Source organism: Sus scrofa, chromosome 13, assembly GCF_000003025.6.
Source record: "Sus scrofa isolate TJ Tabasco breed Duroc chromosome 13, Sscrofa11.1, whole genome shotgun sequence".
Lineage (NCBI taxonomy): Eukaryota > Metazoa > Chordata > Mammalia > Artiodactyla > Suidae > Sus > Sus scrofa.
In genome coordinates, this window is record NC_010455.5 from 160,046,633 (window position 1) to 160,066,476 (window position 19,844).

Below are 19,844 nucleotides of genomic sequence, written 5' to 3' on the forward strand. Positions count from 1 at the left end.
TCCTAGTCGGATTTGTTAACCACTGTGCCACAATGGGAACTCCTCCTTACCTATTCTATTCTATTCTATTCTACCCTTTGTTTTAGCAAATCTGAAAATCTATTCCACTGGCTTAACTCTTACACCATGCTCAGGGCATCAAAACATAATGGCTAGGAGCATGTACTTTAGACCCAATCTACCTGAATTCAAACCTTAAATCTATCCTTTCCTCGCTAAGTGGCCTTGGGCAGGAGACTTGAAGTTCCCCATCTATGAAAAAAGAATTAAATGAGCTAATATGTATTAAGTACATAGAAGAATGGATAGAGTAAGCATTAGGCAAGGGTTTGCAGCTATTATTCTATGTTTAGCTGTTTCCCCCAGCATTGTCTCATCTGGAGACTAGAATACCATAATTTCTATTCATTAAATCAAGTAACTGATAAAAATACAAATAGGAGAGCAGCAAGGAGATCCACAGAACTCCCCTCAGATTTTCCTTTAAGTTTTGAGTTCTAGAGTAGAATAGACATTGCGTAGCTTTCTGTGTTGAATATTGGAAGAAGCAACTTCCTAAAATTATATAGTGATAGCAGCTCAGCAGATCCAGCAATGAGGGGGCCATAAATTACCCTCCTCATCTTCCCAAGACTTCCATGACCTAAGGTGGTACAGAGAACAGTTGAGAGTTTCCATAGGCTCTGAGTGGAATGTGGTTCAGAGTGCGCTAGAGAGAAAGCAAGATGTACACCTATCCAGGATGCCTCAGTGTGGATAAGGGATGACTATCAGAAAGATACAGTGTTGATAGTCTGCCACTAAAGTTAGGATTTAGCTGTTTCTCTATAGATTGTAAAGGCAGGGGCAGAGTACAAGCTGGGTTGGTGGCTACAGACCATCTCATTGCCAATGCTGTGGCAGCACCATGTCAGAAGATTTACTTCTGGAACAAAAGGCTAGTAAGGGGAACTGTAAATCAAGACCTAAAAGCTCCCTGCCCAGTGATGCCTTGAGGCTTTTGCAAGATAGACCTTCCTGATTACATTTCTTGTATATATGACTTTTTCTAAAGCATTGTGAAACCACAAATATATACACTGCATAATTAAAGACCCCCCACACACACTCCATGTTTCCTACCACCACCTCTTTTAATGTGATAGTGCTCCTTGATCCCCTTACCACCATAAAATGGTTCGTGTCCTCCTAGTATTAAAGTGAAAAGCACAAATTATTTAACCACTGTAGATGAGGTGACATACACAAAGACATCATGTTATCCAGTTCTACTGAAATGCCTTTAAACATGAAACAGTTTGCTTAATCATTCCCTATGATCTTTATCCTTTTAATGTGGTATAAACCACTGACTCTCAACTTTAGGGGTCACCATATCCATTCAGATATGATTGTTTAAAAGTAACCCTATCCAAATTTGTGTAAATAATATGTGTTAGTCACAGGAAGGGAAGTCCAGATGGAAGCCAGGCTTCAGGACGTGGTGGAACCAGGGGCTCAGCAATGTCATGAGGACTCCAGTTCTTTCCATCTCTCCACTCTTCCCTCCACAGTGCCAGACTCATCCTTTCACAGTTGCAGACTTGTTTCCAGTATGGGCCACATGCTTCCTCAGATACGTGCATTTAGAGGAAGAGCAGCTTTTCTCTCTCAAGAGTCAGGAAAAATGCTCAGTGATGGGTACATCAGGTTTATTTTTTCTATTCTCTCTAATTTTAAACCAATTATTGCACAGAGTTGTGGGGTTATCCTTGGATCAAGCACACCTCCCTAGAGCAGATATTAATTCCCCAAACCATATTGCTGCTACACGGTGGGGGAAGCCATAGAACGGGGGAGTTGACTACCAGGACTGCTTTTGCTGAATCTGAAGTACACAGTGGAGCCTGTTGCCAGAAAACACAAATTATATCTAAATTTTCATGCCATTTCAGGGGTCTCAGGGCCTCCTGAAGCACACTTACACCTCCTCTAGGAGTCTAGGAACCTCAAGGTTATAAACTCAACACTGACCCAAGTGCAGCCCTTCTAAGAATCTGCTTTTCTTCTTCTTACTCTGGGGCCCAAAATTGCCACCACTCTCCCTTTGGTCTCCAGAGAAGCAAGGGCATCATGTACATGCCAGGATGCTTGTTGGACTTAACCTGATGTAGGAAATCAACTCCTTCAGGTATGCCAGCTTCATTCTTTCTCCTTCCTTTCACATCTGCTTTTCTTCCACCTCTCCACACACTCCATAGATCCCCAAGCATGGAGGCCCATCCAGTTTTCAGGTCACATTTACCCTTCCCATCTTTTTGCCTTAAATTCCTTCTTAAAAATTATTTTCTTAGTGCCTACATTCTGCATTAAAATATCACAACTCCTAAAGTTCAAATTGATTAAACATTTAAGGTGGAGCAGGCCTACCAATATGCACTTGTGTACATTAAATTACATAATCTCTTGACAACAACTTTATAGAAAAAGCATTATATGCCTTATTTTAAGGTGAGGAAGTCACTGTACAGAAAGGTTAGTTAGCAAAGGGCAGAGTTGGGATCTGAACACAGATTTTCATTTAACTCTAGGTCATACGTTCTTTCCATAGCTCCCTCACATTCCTAGACTTTCTATGCTACTCTTACACCTGTTTCAACCTCAGTTTGGGGACATGACAAAAAAGACTCCAAATTGCCAAAGGAGTCTTTGTTAAGTACCTCTTAGCATTTTAAATATTTAAAGTCTCACATTTACATTAAACCATGAAAATATCAGTTCTTGATCCAGAGTTCACTCTTCAAATTTACAATTGTTGTATGGGAGGGAGGAATTTCATCCTAGCTTCATAATGGATGCTCTCAAAAAAGGGGCCTTTTTTTCCCCCACCAATCATAAAATTTAATCTTTTTTCATTTCCTCTACTTCTCAAAAGGTCTTAATCTGACCTAGTAGTCTGAAATATGTGGCATGTGTGATTTTTAAGCAAAAAACACAATCATTTTCTGTCCTTTTTTTAGCTCTCTCTGAAACTCTCCTTTAGCTTTTCTAACCTCATTCATGGAGACCAGCCATCTTCTCCACATTCCAGTCGGGGGAGTGGATTCACAGACAGAAACAATCTTTCTACAATGCTGTGATTATGAAGAGAGACAGAGCTCTCCTTTCAAAGCCCCTTGCTTTCACACTGCAGTTCTGTGATGCTGATAACAAAATCAAATAACCTTCCTTTTCTTGAGTCAGAAAAAAACCTTGCTCTTTGCAATGTGTAAAAATAGCAGCCGCAAAATTGAATGTGACACAATGTATGTAGGGCTGGAACAGAAAACTGAAGCTTGAGTATCTTCACAGTCTTGAGACTAGATTGTTGGAATGACAACTAAGAGAATTGGCAGGTAAATAGGGAAAGGACTGGGGTAATATCAAAAGAATTTAGCAACTGGCATGGTAGTTGCAACTGTCAGAGCAGATGCAATCCTTAGGCCTGATACAGGGCCCTAGAAGCCTACAGCCAAGCCAAGGGCCTCCTGTTTAGATGCTGGAGAGTAGGGAGGTCTGGAGAGCTATGGGGGAAGTGCCACAGTGGTGAGGGTGCATTGGCTACTTATCTACTGGATAGAAATATCTCATACACAACTTCTACCCTTAAATGTATAAACGGTAGGTGATCAGATACCCCAAGGTACCCGGGACAGTCCCAGTGTATACTTGTCATTCCAAGTGTCATTATCAATAGTTCCTTCTTAGAGAATCACATTTGGTCTTTGTGTCCTTGTATTAGGATGAGCAAATATATATATATATTTGCTCTTTAGGGCTGCACCTGCAGCATATGGAAGTTCCCAGGCTAGGGGTCAAATCAGAGCTGCAAATGCTGGTCTACACTACAGCCACAGCAAGGTGGGATCCAAGCCACATCTGTGACCCACACTACAGCTCAAGGACGGATCCTTAACCTATAGGGCAAGGCCAGAGATTGAACCTGCATCCTCATGGATCCTAGTTGGGTTCGTTAACTGCTGAGCCACGACAGGAACTCCTATATGATATATTTTAAAGTCCCTATGGTCATCCTGATAAAAGGACACAAAGACAAAATATAGTTCTTCATAAAATTTCAGGCAAAGGAATATGCTGACATCCGGTAGGAAGGAAAAAAATGGTAACACAGAGAAAATATTCTCACTCATGGCTCAGCAAAGACTGTAGCTATATGAATGCCAGTCTTCTGGACTCAAGGGAGTCAAGGACACAGCCAAAGACAGCCCAGGATAACAGAGCTGCCAGCAGTTCCCATTGCCAAGACTCCAGGAAAATTAAGAGCTGGGAGAAAGACAAACTACAAGGGGAAACTTGGCAAGGGAACATCTTCAGCTACAATAAGCAAAACAAAAGACAACGCAAAGAATGGCCTGGGCTGCTTTGTTCGGCCTTGGCAACTGTGCACCACCCAGAAACAAGGGTGCCATTCCCACAGTCTATGATGCCAGTGCTACTCTCTAGATTGGACAGTACACAGTCTACATGCCTCAAGAGTAGTATTATCCAGCTTCTCTGTACCCACAGGGAATATCATTTTTAGTATATTTTAACATGGGATTTTCTAAAACCCATACAGTCTGTTCAATAATTCAAATGGTTTGTTCAGGTTATGTGCCAACACTTCCACGATATCAATTACTTAGCAACTGTGAAGAAAGGTAATCTCTCCATTCTATCATCAAGGAACAAAGTATATCATAGACTACAATGAAAAAATAAGGGAGATAAAGTGGTGAACAAAGGTTCATTAGGGATTCTCCCACACTATGGAAAAATTCACAAAATACACGTTCTTATCAGTTTACAGGCCTTATCACTTCCTTCGTATAACATTCTTTTGCTTGACAAGGATCCTTGTGCAATTAAAGATTATCACACGTAATATGGTGGGCAAGGATAGTCAAGGAGATTGCATTTATTAGAATCCTGATATTGTTAAAACAGGCATCTTTCAAATCATCAGGGTAAATAAATATGTAGTAGTATATTCCAAACCCTCTCACAGACAGTGGGTACAAATGAGGAATTCATTTACATTAATGCCCCAAATTACAATGTCTTCAAGTCTCTCTTTTGTTGTTAGAATTAAATGGAGAAATACATTTTTTTTTTCTCTGACAGAAGGGTCAGGTGTCTCTGAATTAAAATGTAAATGAGGGATTGCAATGATCTAAAATGATGTTTTGGCAGTTGTCAGAAAAAAAAAAAAGTATAGTTTATACGGTAGCTAGTAACTCTTAAGATCATAACTTACATGCTCCTACCTCTATGCCTTTGTCTGTGACATTATCTTCTCTGAGAGTGCCCTAACCTTTCAACTTACTGAAATCCTGTCCATCGTCAGCCCTCCTCTATGAAGCCTTCCAGGTCTCTCCAACAAAATGCAACATCTGCACCCTCTACATCTACACCTATTTTGTGGTATGCACTGGATTCCACTGTGTATCACATATGTTTGTGTGCTTGTCCAGTCATCGCAAATAAATTTTCTGAATGAATGAGAGAGCCATCTTTACTCATATTTATATCTTACTTTAGTGTCGAGGAAAGTATGTTAAACATATTAGAAATTACTTATATTTATTTAATTATATAAGGAAATAGGGAATAACAGTCTCACTGTAACTCCTCAGCATCCATGAAAAGGGCTGGCATGCCAATTTACAACATAGTCTTCTCAATACAAAGTCCTCTTAGAGTATGTTCATTGTGGACCTGCCTTGTTTTATTTCAGCAGGATTGTGGTACTTCCCTCCCCCCATACATACACATCAGTTAGGATTGCATTTGGCTGCAAATAACAGAAAACTGAATATGTAGGCTTTATTAAATAGGAGTTTATTTTTATTTTTATCCTGTAACATGGGTTTTAGGACAGAAAGTATTTGCAAAACTTGGAAGTAGAAGGGTGATGCTTAGACTCTAAAGAAGACAATTTTTCAAATTTTAGATCTCTCAATCTAAAGAGTCACAATTTTTTCATCCATATATTATTGATTCATCAAATGTTTAAAAGTCTAAAATTTTTAATTTTTCAAATATTAGATCTTTAAAGAGTCACAAGTTTTTCATCTATACATTATTGATTCAGCAAACTTTTATTGAAAACTTACTATGGTAGCATCTACTAGCAGGAGACACTAAAATTAATGCGAAATAATCTGTGATCTCTGGCAGCAAATGATTCAGAAACTCAGGATGTAAGTATGTATGTAGGATGACATTCACAGTTATGACAGGCCTGAATCAAGATAACATGATCTTAAAGGAATGATCTATGGATCATTCACAGTAGGATTTAAGAAGGAAAAAAAACCAAGCTCCCAGAAGGGATTCTCTAAAACCTTTAACTTATGCTAAGAGAATTCAACAGTGTAAAGCAATATTTGTGATTTACAATAACTCTCCTTAGTTTGTTTCATGACTTTCATTTACACTGTGGGAAAGCGTGGATAGACGTCATGCCATTGGATATAGCAAACCAGCTGAGAGCATGAAGGAGGGGAGGAAGTGGAGCAGAGGAGAGACACAGCATGACTTTTGATAGAGAAATTGTCCCTTTTGGGGTTATGGTAGGGAAGGGTTATTCTAAGATCTACCAGTGGCTGAAATGAAATGTTAATATATATTGACAGAATGTTGTAAATTGACTATACTTTATATAAGAAGAAAAAGAAATGACACCAGGACCCAGTTTATTTTATCACAAAATTCTTATATGTTTCATTAGAAAATTTCACAGTTTTATGCTGCCAAATTGCTCATGAAAAAGAGCCTGCCACTTAGATTGGCACCAAGTCAGTACCTGCTCTCACTCACCTAGGAAGTGACTGTTAAAATGCAAATAGGGCATTGGGACTCCAGGGATATGGGATGAAAGTATCCACTGACCAAGCCGGCTTTGCTGAGACCCACAACAGGCCCACGACAAAATTTGAGCAGCATGGTACTGGCATGGGAGGATGTTGTAGAACCTCAGTAAATTTCAGAACATTTCATTTTATTTTATAGATACCCATTGTGGCTCTGTCTTTGGAATTGTGAAAGCAGGTGGGTGAAAGGGCACTAGAGTTCTGAATTCAATATGTAGGCATTCATTTATTTACCACCTCCCCACTCCATTTTCATCTCTGATTCTTAAATTCTAGCCCTTCTGCCTGTTAGTCCCTCAATTTACAAAACTCTAGCCCTGGCCTTATTGGTACGTACCTAATTCTCCTAATGTCATTTTAACATCATTCTGGGGAAGGAATAAACAATTGTGGTCAGTCCACTATTTTTAACTGGAAATTAATCTCTCAGATTCTTCAATCCCTTGTGGGACTCCTGATGTAGCAGACTAGCTAAAAGCATGGAGAAGAAAAGGAGATTGGACAAATGAGAGACACAAGCATGACCTTTGACAGAGAAACTGTCCCTTTTGAGGATTATGGTAGCAAAGTCTTATTTGAAGATCTTTGAATGTAGCAAAGATGAGCAATGCCAGTACATTCTCTGAAAAATAAATTCAACCCTGTGCAACTCCAGAACCCGGGCTTGTGCATCTTTCAAGATATTCAAGACAAATTTCTTAATGAACTTTTAGAAAATGCAAGATATAAAATAGACATTTACTAGCACGGTTTTTAAAATAGCCATTTGTATCAAATTATAATTTTGTAACAATAAAAAATGCACTTTTATTAGGTACTTGTTGCCTGTTGGTAGCAGGCTTTGCAAAAAATCTGGGCCACCAAGTGTTATGAGAAAAATTCTCAGAAAAATATGGAGGCAATGTAGTCAAGCGGAAAGGCCATGATCGCTCACATTAGGCGGGCTTGGAGTCTCAATCCAGCTGAGTCCTGACCTCATCGCTGAATTAGTGTGTCTGTGTGTGAGTAATTATACTTCACTGAGATGACACGAGCCATCAATTATGACATGTAAAATGCCTAGCAGAGGTAGATGCTGACTAAATGTGAGTGCCCTTGCCTTCCTCTTCTGGCTGGGGTCCCTGAGCATGTGAAGTAACCCAGCGTTAGAGCACATGATTCTCCAGCTGCTATAGGAGAAAACCTCATCCTGGTCACAAACAGCCTTCTGACGAATCCTGGTGACAGGAAATTTTGTGCAATTAATTCCTACCATGAGAAAGCTGTACCCACTGTGACAGGCAAGCTGCTTGCTCAAGACAGAGGGGCCCATTAAGCAAGCACCACATCTGACCTGTTGCTGGGGTTTAGACACTATCTGCAGCCTGGCTTGCTGCCCATTGCTCCTGGTGGCTGTGAATCAACATTGTGACAGAGAGGGCACTGGGTCAACTACATTCCATTAATGGATCGAAATGTTTCTTTTAGACTCTTATAGCAAAGGAGAAGGACTATGGAAGATATACAGCTTAGAATGGACATAAACCTGGCAGAAACAGACAAGCAAGGATTTTTAAATGTAAATCTCTAAAAACCGAAGGCCCTAATGAACACACACACATGGTTTTCAGAATTAAATCTTCTAATCCAGTGATTCTCAGTGTTTTCCCCATCACGGCTTAAAGGATGCCAGAGGTTTCCATAAGGTCTTGGAACGTATGAAGACCCATCAGGCGATTCGGTTGGTAACTACCATCTCAGTAGAGTAGATCATTCATTCTGTAGTCTGTAAAATTATGTCATAATTTTTATGTGGCTTGTTTTTAAATAAATTTGGAAACCTGATGGAGAAAAAAATGACATTCATTGCATAAGGTGTAGATTTCCTAATTTCGTGTTTTTTTTTTTTTTTTTCTCTTTGCTTTTTCCTTTTTAGGGCTGCACCCACAGCATATGAAAGTTACCAGGCTAGGGGTCAAATTGAAGCTGCAGCTGCTGGCCTATGCCACAGCCACAGCAATGCTGGATCTGAACCATGTCTGTGAACTATACCACAGCCCACGGCAATGCTGGACACTTAACCCATTGAATGAGCCCAGAAATTGAACCCAAATTCTCATGGATACTAGTCAGATTCATTACCACTGAGCCACAATGGGAGGGAACTCCTAAGAATTCTGAGTTTTCTTTACATTTTTTTTTCAAAGACATTTTACATTCTCAAGATATCATCAATGACAGTTCATAGTATCTTCTGAATCCAATTTTCTTATCATTTATTAGCTATGTCAAGTCCATGAATACAAAAAAACTTAGATGGTATTCCCACTGCAGCTCAGTGGGTTAAGGACACAGTGTTGTCTCTGTGAGAATGGGGGTTCAATCCCTAGCCTCACTCAGAGGGTTAAGGATCTGGCATTACTGTGAGCTGCAGTGCAGACTGCAAATGCAGCTCGGATCTGGCATTGTTGTGGCTGTGGCATAGGTTGGCAGCTGCAGCTCCAATTCAACCCCTAGCCCAGGAACTTCCATATGCCAAAAGTGTGGCCATGAGGAGAGAAAAAAAAAAAAGATATTTAGAGGTTACTCACTCTACCTTTCATGAAAGTTAGCCACTTCTTGTATTAATTTGGTTTGGGAAAATAAAAGTGGAGTTTATTTCATATGATAGAATGGAATGAGATTCACAATTATGAAAATGATTCCAGGACCAGGAAAAAAGATCTTGATAGGTAAAGAAGAGCTTAACTTTTCTACACACAGAATATATAAACATAAATACTGGGAAGGAACTCTCAGAAAGAAGAATACGTGATTACAGATGGGATTTGAGTGTAATATTTTAACATATCTTTAAACATGGCTCATTTGCTTCATTTTGTTTTCCATTAGGACACAGATGGTGTTAAAATTTTCGTTCTAGGCCATGTATAACTATAATTTCTCTAAATGGACAGCTGCCATAAGCATGCATGAATGGCTGTTAAGAGTTTTTTCATTTGGAGAGAATTTCAATTTAATTATATACACTGTTGCAGTTATTATTAAAATAAAATCTAGGGGGCTGATTCAGCGTGGCTCTCTGCTGGGGATATTATTTTTGTATGTGATCTAATTAATTCCATGCATATGTGATTATCTAACAATATCTATTATGATAGGAGGAATATAACTATGATAGGGAGAAATTTTTTAAGGTTATATATGTTAATAATAGCAAATGACAAAAAACCTAAATTGAATCCTGAATTATCTTATGTTTAGTAGTAGATTTGGGGGAAATAAAAACACTTTCACTGTTTCAAATCAAACAAATGGTTAAATTTCACCATGAGATGAGGATGTTAATATCTGACCATCTTCCAAATGAGACCCAGGTAAACAGGAAACCATATTTTTTTCTTACTATATCACTTTTTATGGCTTAATTTATATCTTTTACCAAGGCCTTCTCTCACTCTCCATTTTAATCAAGTCAGTAGTATCAAATATACTAATTATATTTATCAAAAATCAATCTGCATAGTCTCAGATCTACAAATGGGAACTAAGTTTAGATTTAAGGGACCACCAGTAAATAATGCCAGGTACATGGTTAGAAAATAGTCCTATTTATTTAAAATTCTATGGGCACTACGCATGTTCTCTTCTTCAAGATTTAAAAAAAAAAAAAAGAATTAGCTAGGTCAGGGAAATTATATTCTCCTTTGTTTCTCTCCTAGGAGTTATCTTGGTCTGCAATCAATCCTTCAGAAAAATCCCTCACATTTTATTTTTGTGCAGTATGTTAACTATGAGCAAAATGATAGTGTATGTCAGTCAAATGTAAAGCTTCTCTTCTATTAGTATTAAAACCTGGTGATTAATGCAGAAGCTCATGGAAAGTATCAGGTTAATCTGAACAATATATCATTTCCTTTCAGTCCACAATCTGTTATTTCACAGACCATGGTTAATAGAATGCCCCAAATAAAAAGATCTGTTTAAATGAAAATGTATAATATATTCTGCATCTCATTTATATCTTATTGTGTTGAAAGACAGGCTAATATTAGCTAGTTTGTGAATGCAATATTAAGGAGATGATATACTTCTTTGTTTTAAAAACCTTAGACATTTCTTTAAAATACTGAATTTCCTAAAGCTTGCTTTTATTTAAAATATTAATTCCTATTTTATTGACATATTAAAGGACCTAAATTAAAATTTAATTAAAGTATCCAAAAGGAATCGTTGAAAGAAGTAATCTGCACATTAAAAAATTCCTATTTCTATTCTCTTCGTTCTTAGAAAATAATAGTAGAATTATGACATTATCATTATCTTGTTCTAGTGTAATAGATTCAGCTGCCAGGATGATTCCAAATCTTCTAGCATGCTGCAACCACCTTTAATACTTAAATAAAATTGTTCAAATATCCTGACTTGTGTAGGGATGGAAGCCTAGCTTCTTGTCAAGAAGTGGGGAATGGCATGGAGGTTTAGTTTTCTCCAGACCTCTGGTTTTAGGAGTCTCCAGCTTTCTCTGAATTTTTTATCTCTGCTGTCATTTCGCCTCCCTTTTCTATGTAGAATCAATAAGCTGTACAATCTGTCTTCTGCCCAACTTGTGCGCAATCCCCCTTTCCCCACAGTTTCTCCCAATCTAGGCTGTGACTATAGGAAACTTAATGAAGAATTTGGGAGAAAGGGGGTGGGGCGAGGTGGCATATGTTGCAAGGGACTAGAATTCTTTATCAGACTGTCTCTATCTTTCAAATCATATTTGCATTCCAACCACTGACGAAGTTTCATCATTTCTCACATCTCAGCTCCAGCTTCCATTCACTTTGGTTCACCTCACTGGCCAGCTTTATCTCCTCTGACCTCCCCCACCTCCTTCATGATAAGGTCCCCTCCCCCTCCAAGATCCCATTTGCTTCTTTCACCGAACAGAACTGGGGCTCTTTATCCAGCCCCAGTACATAAAGGCATTGCTGGGCTGGACCAGGGAGGGGGTTGTGTGTGAAGCAACTACTGCTCAGCACAGACACTGCTTTCCCAGAGAGGATTTCTGGAGTCATCAGCTTTAGCTTCCTCTCCCTCCTCTATTAGGAAGTGATTTAGGGATTAAGGACTTAGAATTTGGCTGTAAAATAAAAGGGAGCAGCAAACAATGAGAATTTGGAAGAACTGTCAAACTTTAAGCATATAATGCAATCTAACTACCCTCTGTTCCAGACAAGGCAGCTGAGGCCAAAAGAGGTGAGGAGCTTTGCCGGAGGTTATACGGCCCTTTCAAGTGCAAGCTGGAGATAACTATTTAGTCCAGGGCTGTTTCCATGAGCTCATGAAACAACTCAATTTCTCAGAAGCCAAACTGCATTTCATCTCTGAATATTTAATACTGGACTGTGTTGCCAGCAAATGTCCCAGAAGAAAGAATACAGGCATGTAGAGCACGGGAGGCATGTAGCTACTGCACATCTAAATCACATCACTGCAAGACTCTAGTGTGTTCACTCTAGTCACTCATGCTAGCCACTCATGTGTAAGTAATCCTCTAATTTCTAGGCATGATGTGGATGTTATGGAGAGCAGTTTTCACATTTTTACTAAATCATTTGCAGCCTCCATCAGAGATAAAATACCAAGCTGAAGCCTTCTGGTTCTGACCCCCAAGAAAGTGAATTGGTCAAATTTCTTACATTCCTAGAAAAATCAAGGCGGTGAGGTGGGAAAGAGAGGTAGAAAGAGAATGACAGAGAGATGGTTGTAATGGAGGAAAAGGCAAATAAAAAGTGATCAGTCAGCCATGTTGCTGAAATATACCAAGAAAAATATTTAACATCATTATCCATTAGTAGAAATACAATAGCTTTCATAATAAATTAGATTCCTAACACATCTGCCTTAAATTTGTTATAACAAATACCTGAAAAGATAATTCATAGACATTAAGGAAATATGAGTAATAAACCTGAGGGCTAGATTTGACCAATATGACTCACTAAAAGAAGCTTACTAGATAAAGAGAAAAATATACCCAAAACACTTCTATTAATGGAAAAGAAGAAAGTCTCCTCAGCAGAATTCAGACATTTAGCAATAATCTTGCTTGTAAACATTTGTCCAAACAGTCAACAGGACAAAGAAAATGCTTCTGTAAGAACAGTAACCAGATCTTAGGGCTCTGGTCTTTGAAGTTTGAAATATTTCCCCAGAATTGCCACATTCTTCTTTCTCCCATTCCACTGGACTATCACAAAAGTAAATTCTTGTTTGTTCCCTCTTTCTGTTATCCTGCCAAAAACATACACTCACTGATAAAACCCACCAGTGATTCATTCCATAACATCATCCCAAGGTTTCCAGTATAAATGCCATATTAAATGAGCCTCTTCTGCTTTATTAATGCTTAACAGACATTTAATAGCAATGATGGTGCCAATGATGCTTTCTGTATCAGTCCATTAAAACCCAGATGTTTCTGTACCTACAGAAGCAAGGGCACCAGCCCCCAAGTTCTTTTCCTGCATCTTATTTCCTTAGCAGTGGCTGAGCTGGGATTCACTTGGAAACAGAAAGAGTGGGATATAACCATTCTTTTTATAGTTCTCCTTTTCTCTACAGATCAATTCCATTTTCTCTATTCCTCCACTCATTGATTAAGAGAAGAAAGAATGAGAAAAAGAGGAAGAGAGGATAAAAGGAGGAGGAAGGTCTGAGAATTAATATGTAAGTTGAGAATCTATTTCTAAATTCCTTAATAGGAGTAAACAGACAAACACATTAAAATGATACACATCTTAATTTTATTGTATTTTGTATATAACTACCCACGTATTACTTTCCTAAGCTTATCTTCCCCAGAGCCTTCATCCAAAGCACTAATTCATTTACCAGTCAATGAACAGGGTCCACCGTGATTGCTACAAGTTCTAGTGCATGTCAGTGAACTCCTGGGCAGTGAAGACACTGCTCAGTTTGGTTTTCTTTGTTGGTATTATCCCCAAGGGAATCTCTAAAGCACCTATCTTTCTGACTATGTAGGAAGGAGCTGGGACCCAGGCTTTCCCTGTGGAAGCACTTTAGCCTCTGAGTGTCTCTGGCTGCTATGGTGATGGCCTCCTCCAGACTTAACCACTTTGGTCCTGATTAGAATCCTCAGTCCTGAGCTGGCCCAGTCATCTGAGTCATATGGGTTAAAAGTCCTGGACAAGTACTTCTCCCACTGCCTCAGCAGATTTCAACCCCCAACCACACCAAGTCCCAGAAACACAGGAGGTGACAAAGTTGGCAGCATGCAGCCAGTGAGAAAGATCACATAAACTTGAATTCCACTCTACCCAGGCATGGTCCTAGAAATGAGGGACTGTTATATTCTACTGGTATGAAGTCTTACAGGATTTTGGTCATCTCAGAGCAGTCTTCTGTCATAGTTTTTGCAACTCAGAGTGACAATAATCAGAAGTAGGGACAGAATAGAGGCAGAAAGACCTTTAATACTCTCCTACATTCTGGCTGTAGCACACAGACAGAAATAGGGCCTCCACAGGTGTTCTCTAGCCAGAGATTCATACTCCATATTTTCAAGTAAAACCTAGGAAACTGAAACATAAGAATACAAATAGAAATTGTCAAATGGTATCAGTCACCAAGAACTTTTGATTTTACCTCCACAACCCTAATTAGCCCCTTCCTCATCCCCTTCCTGCTGCTGACTTCATTTAGAACCTTTTCACCTCTCTATTCTCCACTTTAATAAGCCTTTAAAAGACCAGACAGTCAGCAAAACAAGGATGAAAACAGAAATGAAAAGGTATGTGTTCCTACCTCTTCTTTTAGATATATGCAGTCTGATCTTTTCATCCTGGGTTAACAAGGAGTAGAGGTGCCTACAGCCCAGTTTTGCCTGTTCCTGGAAGGCTTCCATAATCCAGAGATGACTCCTTTTCCCCTGGAGCAGTTCTATATGGTCAGTAGAATGTCATCCTGAGATCTATAATACCTTGCTCTGTCCAGCTCCTCTGTGACTTCAAGGTTATCCCTCAGTCCTGGAAGAAAGGAGTTGTCCAACAAACAAGATGAGTTGTCTCAGAAAGACTACTTGTCCCCAGATGTATTAGTGCATGACTGCCTGCCTGCCACATCTGGACATCACGTCAGTGGGCCCAGTACTGGACTCATGGTCTTGTCTTTCACTCCTACTCATCCAAAGAGCTTCCTTTCTCATATCCCCTTGCTATGTGATAGGCTCTGCTTCTGCCAAGAAACCTGAGTATTTTCCCTGACTCTTCCTTACTTCCCACATTTAACCAGTACTGCATTCATAAATATTCCTTGGGGAATTCCCTTTGTGGCTCAGCCATTAACGAACCTGATTAGGATCCATGAGGATTCAGGTTTGATCCCTGGCCTCTCTCAGTGGGTTAAGGATCCAGCATGGCTGTGAACTGTGGTGTAGGATGCAGACTTGACTTGGATCTGGTGTTGCTGTGGCTGTGGTGTAGGCTGACAGCTGTAGCTCCAATTCGACCCCTAGTCTGGGAACTTACATACGCTGTGGGTGCAGCCCTAAAAAAAGCAGAAAAAAAAAAATTCCTTGGAAAGTCTCCCCTTTCCCAGCCCATTGCTAGTCCATTTCAGACTCACCATCACCCCTTTAACTATACAAAGCCCTGGATCAGATTCCAGACCAGCTCTTCTTAGCCTCCAGGATTGCTCTTATTCCAATTCATTCCTCACCTATCTGACTGGTTGAGTTTTCTAAAATAAAACTTTGATAATGTCACTCTTTCTTAGAGACTTCTGGTTGTTTCTCAATGTTACAAAATAAAATCCTGACCTCTTAACTTGTCTTAGATCTTGTGCCTACTCATTTTTTTCACTCTAGTCTTCAGTTACTCCTGTTACAGTCAGCAATAGTTAACCCCATCAGCTACATGTACATCATTCACTGTGGTGCTGGTGAGCCAGCCTACTTTGCCTCTGGTCTGAGATCACCTTCCTCACTTTGTGCCCTCACTCAGGACTCAGCTGGAGTTTCATGTCCATGACTGGTTCCTTGAACTCCTTCCACTCTGGTATTTGACATCAGCCCATACCTCCAACACGGCACTGACAACAATGGATGTTTACATGTTTGCCCCTCCTGCAAAATGTAGGCTCCTCTGATTGAACTGCATGTGCCTACTGTCTCCTTTAGGCCTAAAGCATAGTAGGTTAAATAAGCATCCAATAAATACTTTTTGAATAAATCTGGTAGAAGTGTTTAATGCATAAGGAGTCAGCAGGGGAGTTGAAAGTGATGACCTCCAAAGTCCTTTTGAATGCTGAGATTTTCATTTGAGGATATCAGCCTCTTCCATAGTGTTGAAATGACATCTGCTTATGAGCCTCACCCATAACTTCAAGGTACTCTTCAGCCTGAGCTTTAGACTAAAATGTCCACCTGCCTGTTATATAACTTCACATAGCTATAGCTGTGAAGGACATTCCAAACTCAGGATGTCCAAAATAACTCAGTTGCTCACACAACTTGACCCACCATTCCAGTTTTCTGTATTTGTTAATAACACTAACCTCCTCTCAGAGGGCCATGCTAAGAATATCCAGGATGGCACATTTCTCTTAAAACAAACAAATCCTGTGGATTCCCCTTTGCCAAGACCAGTTCTTTTTGTCACTGCATGTCTTTACAGTTTCCATCAAATTACTTGTGACTCTAACTAGTATTTATTTTATTCTGACTTTCATGATCTTTTCCATCTCTGTCCCAATACAAGATCCTGGAAGATTTCCTCATTAGGGCTACACAGGGTTTGTAGGTAGACAGCAGGTGTTCAATCTTGGTAGAATGGCTCAGTGGATGTTAGGATGTTAGGTTTAAATTGCTTTAGGGGTTTGGTTCTTGTTAATGTACTTTTTGCCCCTCTCGTACAGTAAATATAGTAAAATGCACAGGAAACAGAAAATACATATATTTTAAAAATCGAACACTTTATCTGTTCTAACTCGGAGTTGATGTAACAATTAGCTACAGCTTTAATAACATATTCTGCTATTTACATAAATAAATAAATAAATAAATAAATAAATAAATAAATAAAGTCCCTTAGACTCAGCTCCCAGCAAAAACCAGCCAGGATTCAGGTTTCCCACCCCTTCCAGTGGCCTGATGTGCGGCGGGGGAGGAGCGAACAGCAAGCTAGGGTGGAGGAGCAGGGGGAGCGGGATGGGGGACGTCCCGGAAGTCATTGACCAGAGCGAGCGGCAGCCTCAGCGGGATCAGCTCGGGCTGCAGTCCCAACAATAACAGGCGCGCGGGCCGGGTGGGGGCCGCCGGGGGGCCCAAACTTGGGGGCGGAACCCGGATTGGGGGAGGCGGGTGGGACGCTTCCCAAGGCCGTAAGGGATTGGAGGAGAGAGATGAGGGGCGGTGGAGCTCTAGGAGTGGGCTGGGGAGCTAACGGGTCGACCAAGGAGAGAGCGCGTTGATTGGGTAACGCAGAGGGAGACGGACCAGAGCCGACTGCGGATTGGCTGTGGCGGGCTGTGCAGGCGTGGCCAGCGAGCGCGAGAGGGAGCGCGAGGGAGCTGGCGGCTTGTCTGCCAGCCAGCTAGCCGGAACCCCGGGCTAGTGCGGCGGGCAGGAGTCGGGTTGAGGAAAGCTGCGCGGGAGGCGCGTACCCCAGCTCAGCTGCCGCAGCCGCCGCCGCCTTCTGCGACTAGAGCACTCCGCTTCCTTCCCTCCCCTCCCTCGCGCTCCGGCCTGGGGTCTTGGGGCGGGGAGTGGAGGGAAGGGACGAAGGAGGAGGAGGTTTCGGAGAGTGAGGGGCGGAGGGGGTTCCCGGCGCGGGGCGAAGCGCGCGCAGCCTCTTGCTCTCCCGCCGCTGCCTTTGACTCTTCGCCCGGTGCCGCGGCTCCGGGGCGCCCGCACTATGCAGGCGGATGGCGAGCCGGGCGATGGTGAGAGCTGGGCATAACCCTCTTCTTTTTCTAGTCCGGGCCGCGGCCGCCGCCCCCGCCCGGGCCGCGCTCCCCCTCTCCCGCTCCTACCCCCTCCCTCCCCGGTCCAACTCCTCCTCCTTCCCCATGCCTCTGTTCCTCCTCCTCTTACTTATCCTGCTCCTGCTCCTCGAGGACGCCGGAGCCCAGCAAGGTGAGCGGTTCCCGACTAGTGCGCGGAGCCCCAGGGGCGGGGGGGGGGGTTGGGGGGAGCCTCGGGGTGGTGTGTGTCCGGCCTTTAGCAGAATCTGCAGGCGCGCCGGGGAGGTGCGGTGCGCTTCGGTGAGTGGCCAGACCTGGTTTGGCACCCGCTTAACTGAGTTGCAAAGGTGGGCTGTCTGTGTCCCCCAAGTTGGCGTGGCTTTACTTTTTGGGAAGCCCATTCATTTTTCTGAAAAGGAGGTGAAACCCTGCCCGCTGTGAAGTCCTCCTTTTGGGTTTGGGTTCTTCTGAGGAACATCTTTTGGAGGAAAAGGAGAAGTTTTGGAGATGTAGCACCTCCCCTCAAGTTAAGCTAAATGGATAGATGGGCAGAGTAGAACGGGAAGGTAATTAAATAGCATCTTAAACCCAGGAAAGGCAGGTGGTGATAATCTTTTGTGAAAGTGCTTAGGTTCAAAAGTGACTGAAGTTGATTCTGCTGTCTTGGAGTCTTGGCTTTAGAACATGACCTTTGCAGTCCCTACATATTCAGGGTGGTGGCCTTGATTGCCTGGGTCGGACACTGGGTCTTAGACTCAAGGCATCGTGCTGTGTTGCCCAAATGGAGCGTTCCATGTTAAAAAGTGCAAGCAAGCCCTTACAGAAAGTGACAAAACTTTTTTTTCCAGCAACAATCCTTGAAAAACCTGTTCCAGAAGCGTGCATGATTTACTGAAATGTCATCATAATGAAAAGAGAACGCAGGGCTGATTTCCTCCCCTTTATAGTACCTTTTTCAGGCAGCAAACAGCAGTTTTGAAACATTTTGGCATCAGTTATTGAACACATTTTTCCATTTTGTTGCAGTGGGAAAGATAAGGATTGGATTGTTACTTATTGCTGGGAAGCCTTTTTTTTTTTTTTGTATTTGTTTTTAGATTGATCTCCATGTTTAAGTTCAGTTTAATGTTGCTCTTATATGGTTTTCAGTGAAGTATGGAATCATGGCCATTAAAGCCTGTCATTGTGAAGATGCTGAAACTTTGACAGGAGTGTGGAAATATAATCTAACTATAAGGATAAAAATGAATTTGATATACTGACCTCTTTCAGATTTAGGCACATTTCTGCAGTGTAACTTAAAATTTAGATGCTTCAGCATTCAGGTTTTAGTTAGAGCATCTTCTTCAATGAATTCTTGGCCGTCAACACTTAATAAATCAGAATGTGAAATCTTTTCTTTTTCCATTGAAGTTTTAGAGCCTGTGAATGTATTTTCCTCCTGGTAAAAAGAAAAAACAAAACAGACTTCTATATGACTAACGCTGATTGATTGCGTCTTACTTTTGTGACAGGCACAGTTTTAAGTGATTTATGTCTGTTAATCCTCACCACAACCCTCTGAGTTAAGTATTGTTATCCCATTTCAAACTTAAGGAAACTCAGACACGTAGAAATTAAGGTACCTGGAAATAGAAATATAATGATATAAACGTTACTCTGTATGTAGAGTATTTCTAGATCTGAAAATGTTTCTATCATGTTTAAATAAATCTTTTAACGGTACAGAAACAGTTATATGTCTCTCCCAACCCTAACCCCTGAAATGAGACACTGTTTTTAGAATTTCTTCAGCCTGATGTAATTAAACATGCAACATTACCATATTTTCTTAAGTGTAATTTCAGTTTTTACCAAAGCATTTTAACAAATAGAGTATATGGTTCTCTTTCATAGTGTCATGTTGTATAAAAATCAATGTAGATTAACACAAATAGAAATGATGCTGATAATTAAAAAGACCTGATTTCTAATTTTCCTAAATTGATTGGGTAAATTTTG

At 40.9% G+C, this 19,844-nt stretch overlaps 1 protein-coding gene across 2 annotated transcripts in view; it reads left to right on the forward strand.

Annotated features, from left to right (window-relative positions):
- Positions 17,110-19,844, forward strand: part of DCBLD2 (discoidin, CUB and LCCL domain containing 2) — a 96,313-nt gene continuing 93,578 nt past the window's right edge. The window contains exon 1 of one of the 2 annotated variants that reach the window (XM_021070662.1): positions 17,110-18,015. In XM_021070662.1, coding sequence (XP_020926321.1) covers positions 17,805-18,015 — 211 coding nt within the window. In that variant the 5' untranslated portion in view covers positions 17,110-17,804. The remainder of the gene's footprint in view (positions 18,016-19,844) is intronic. The other variant, XM_021070663.1, reaches the window with a different exon arrangement.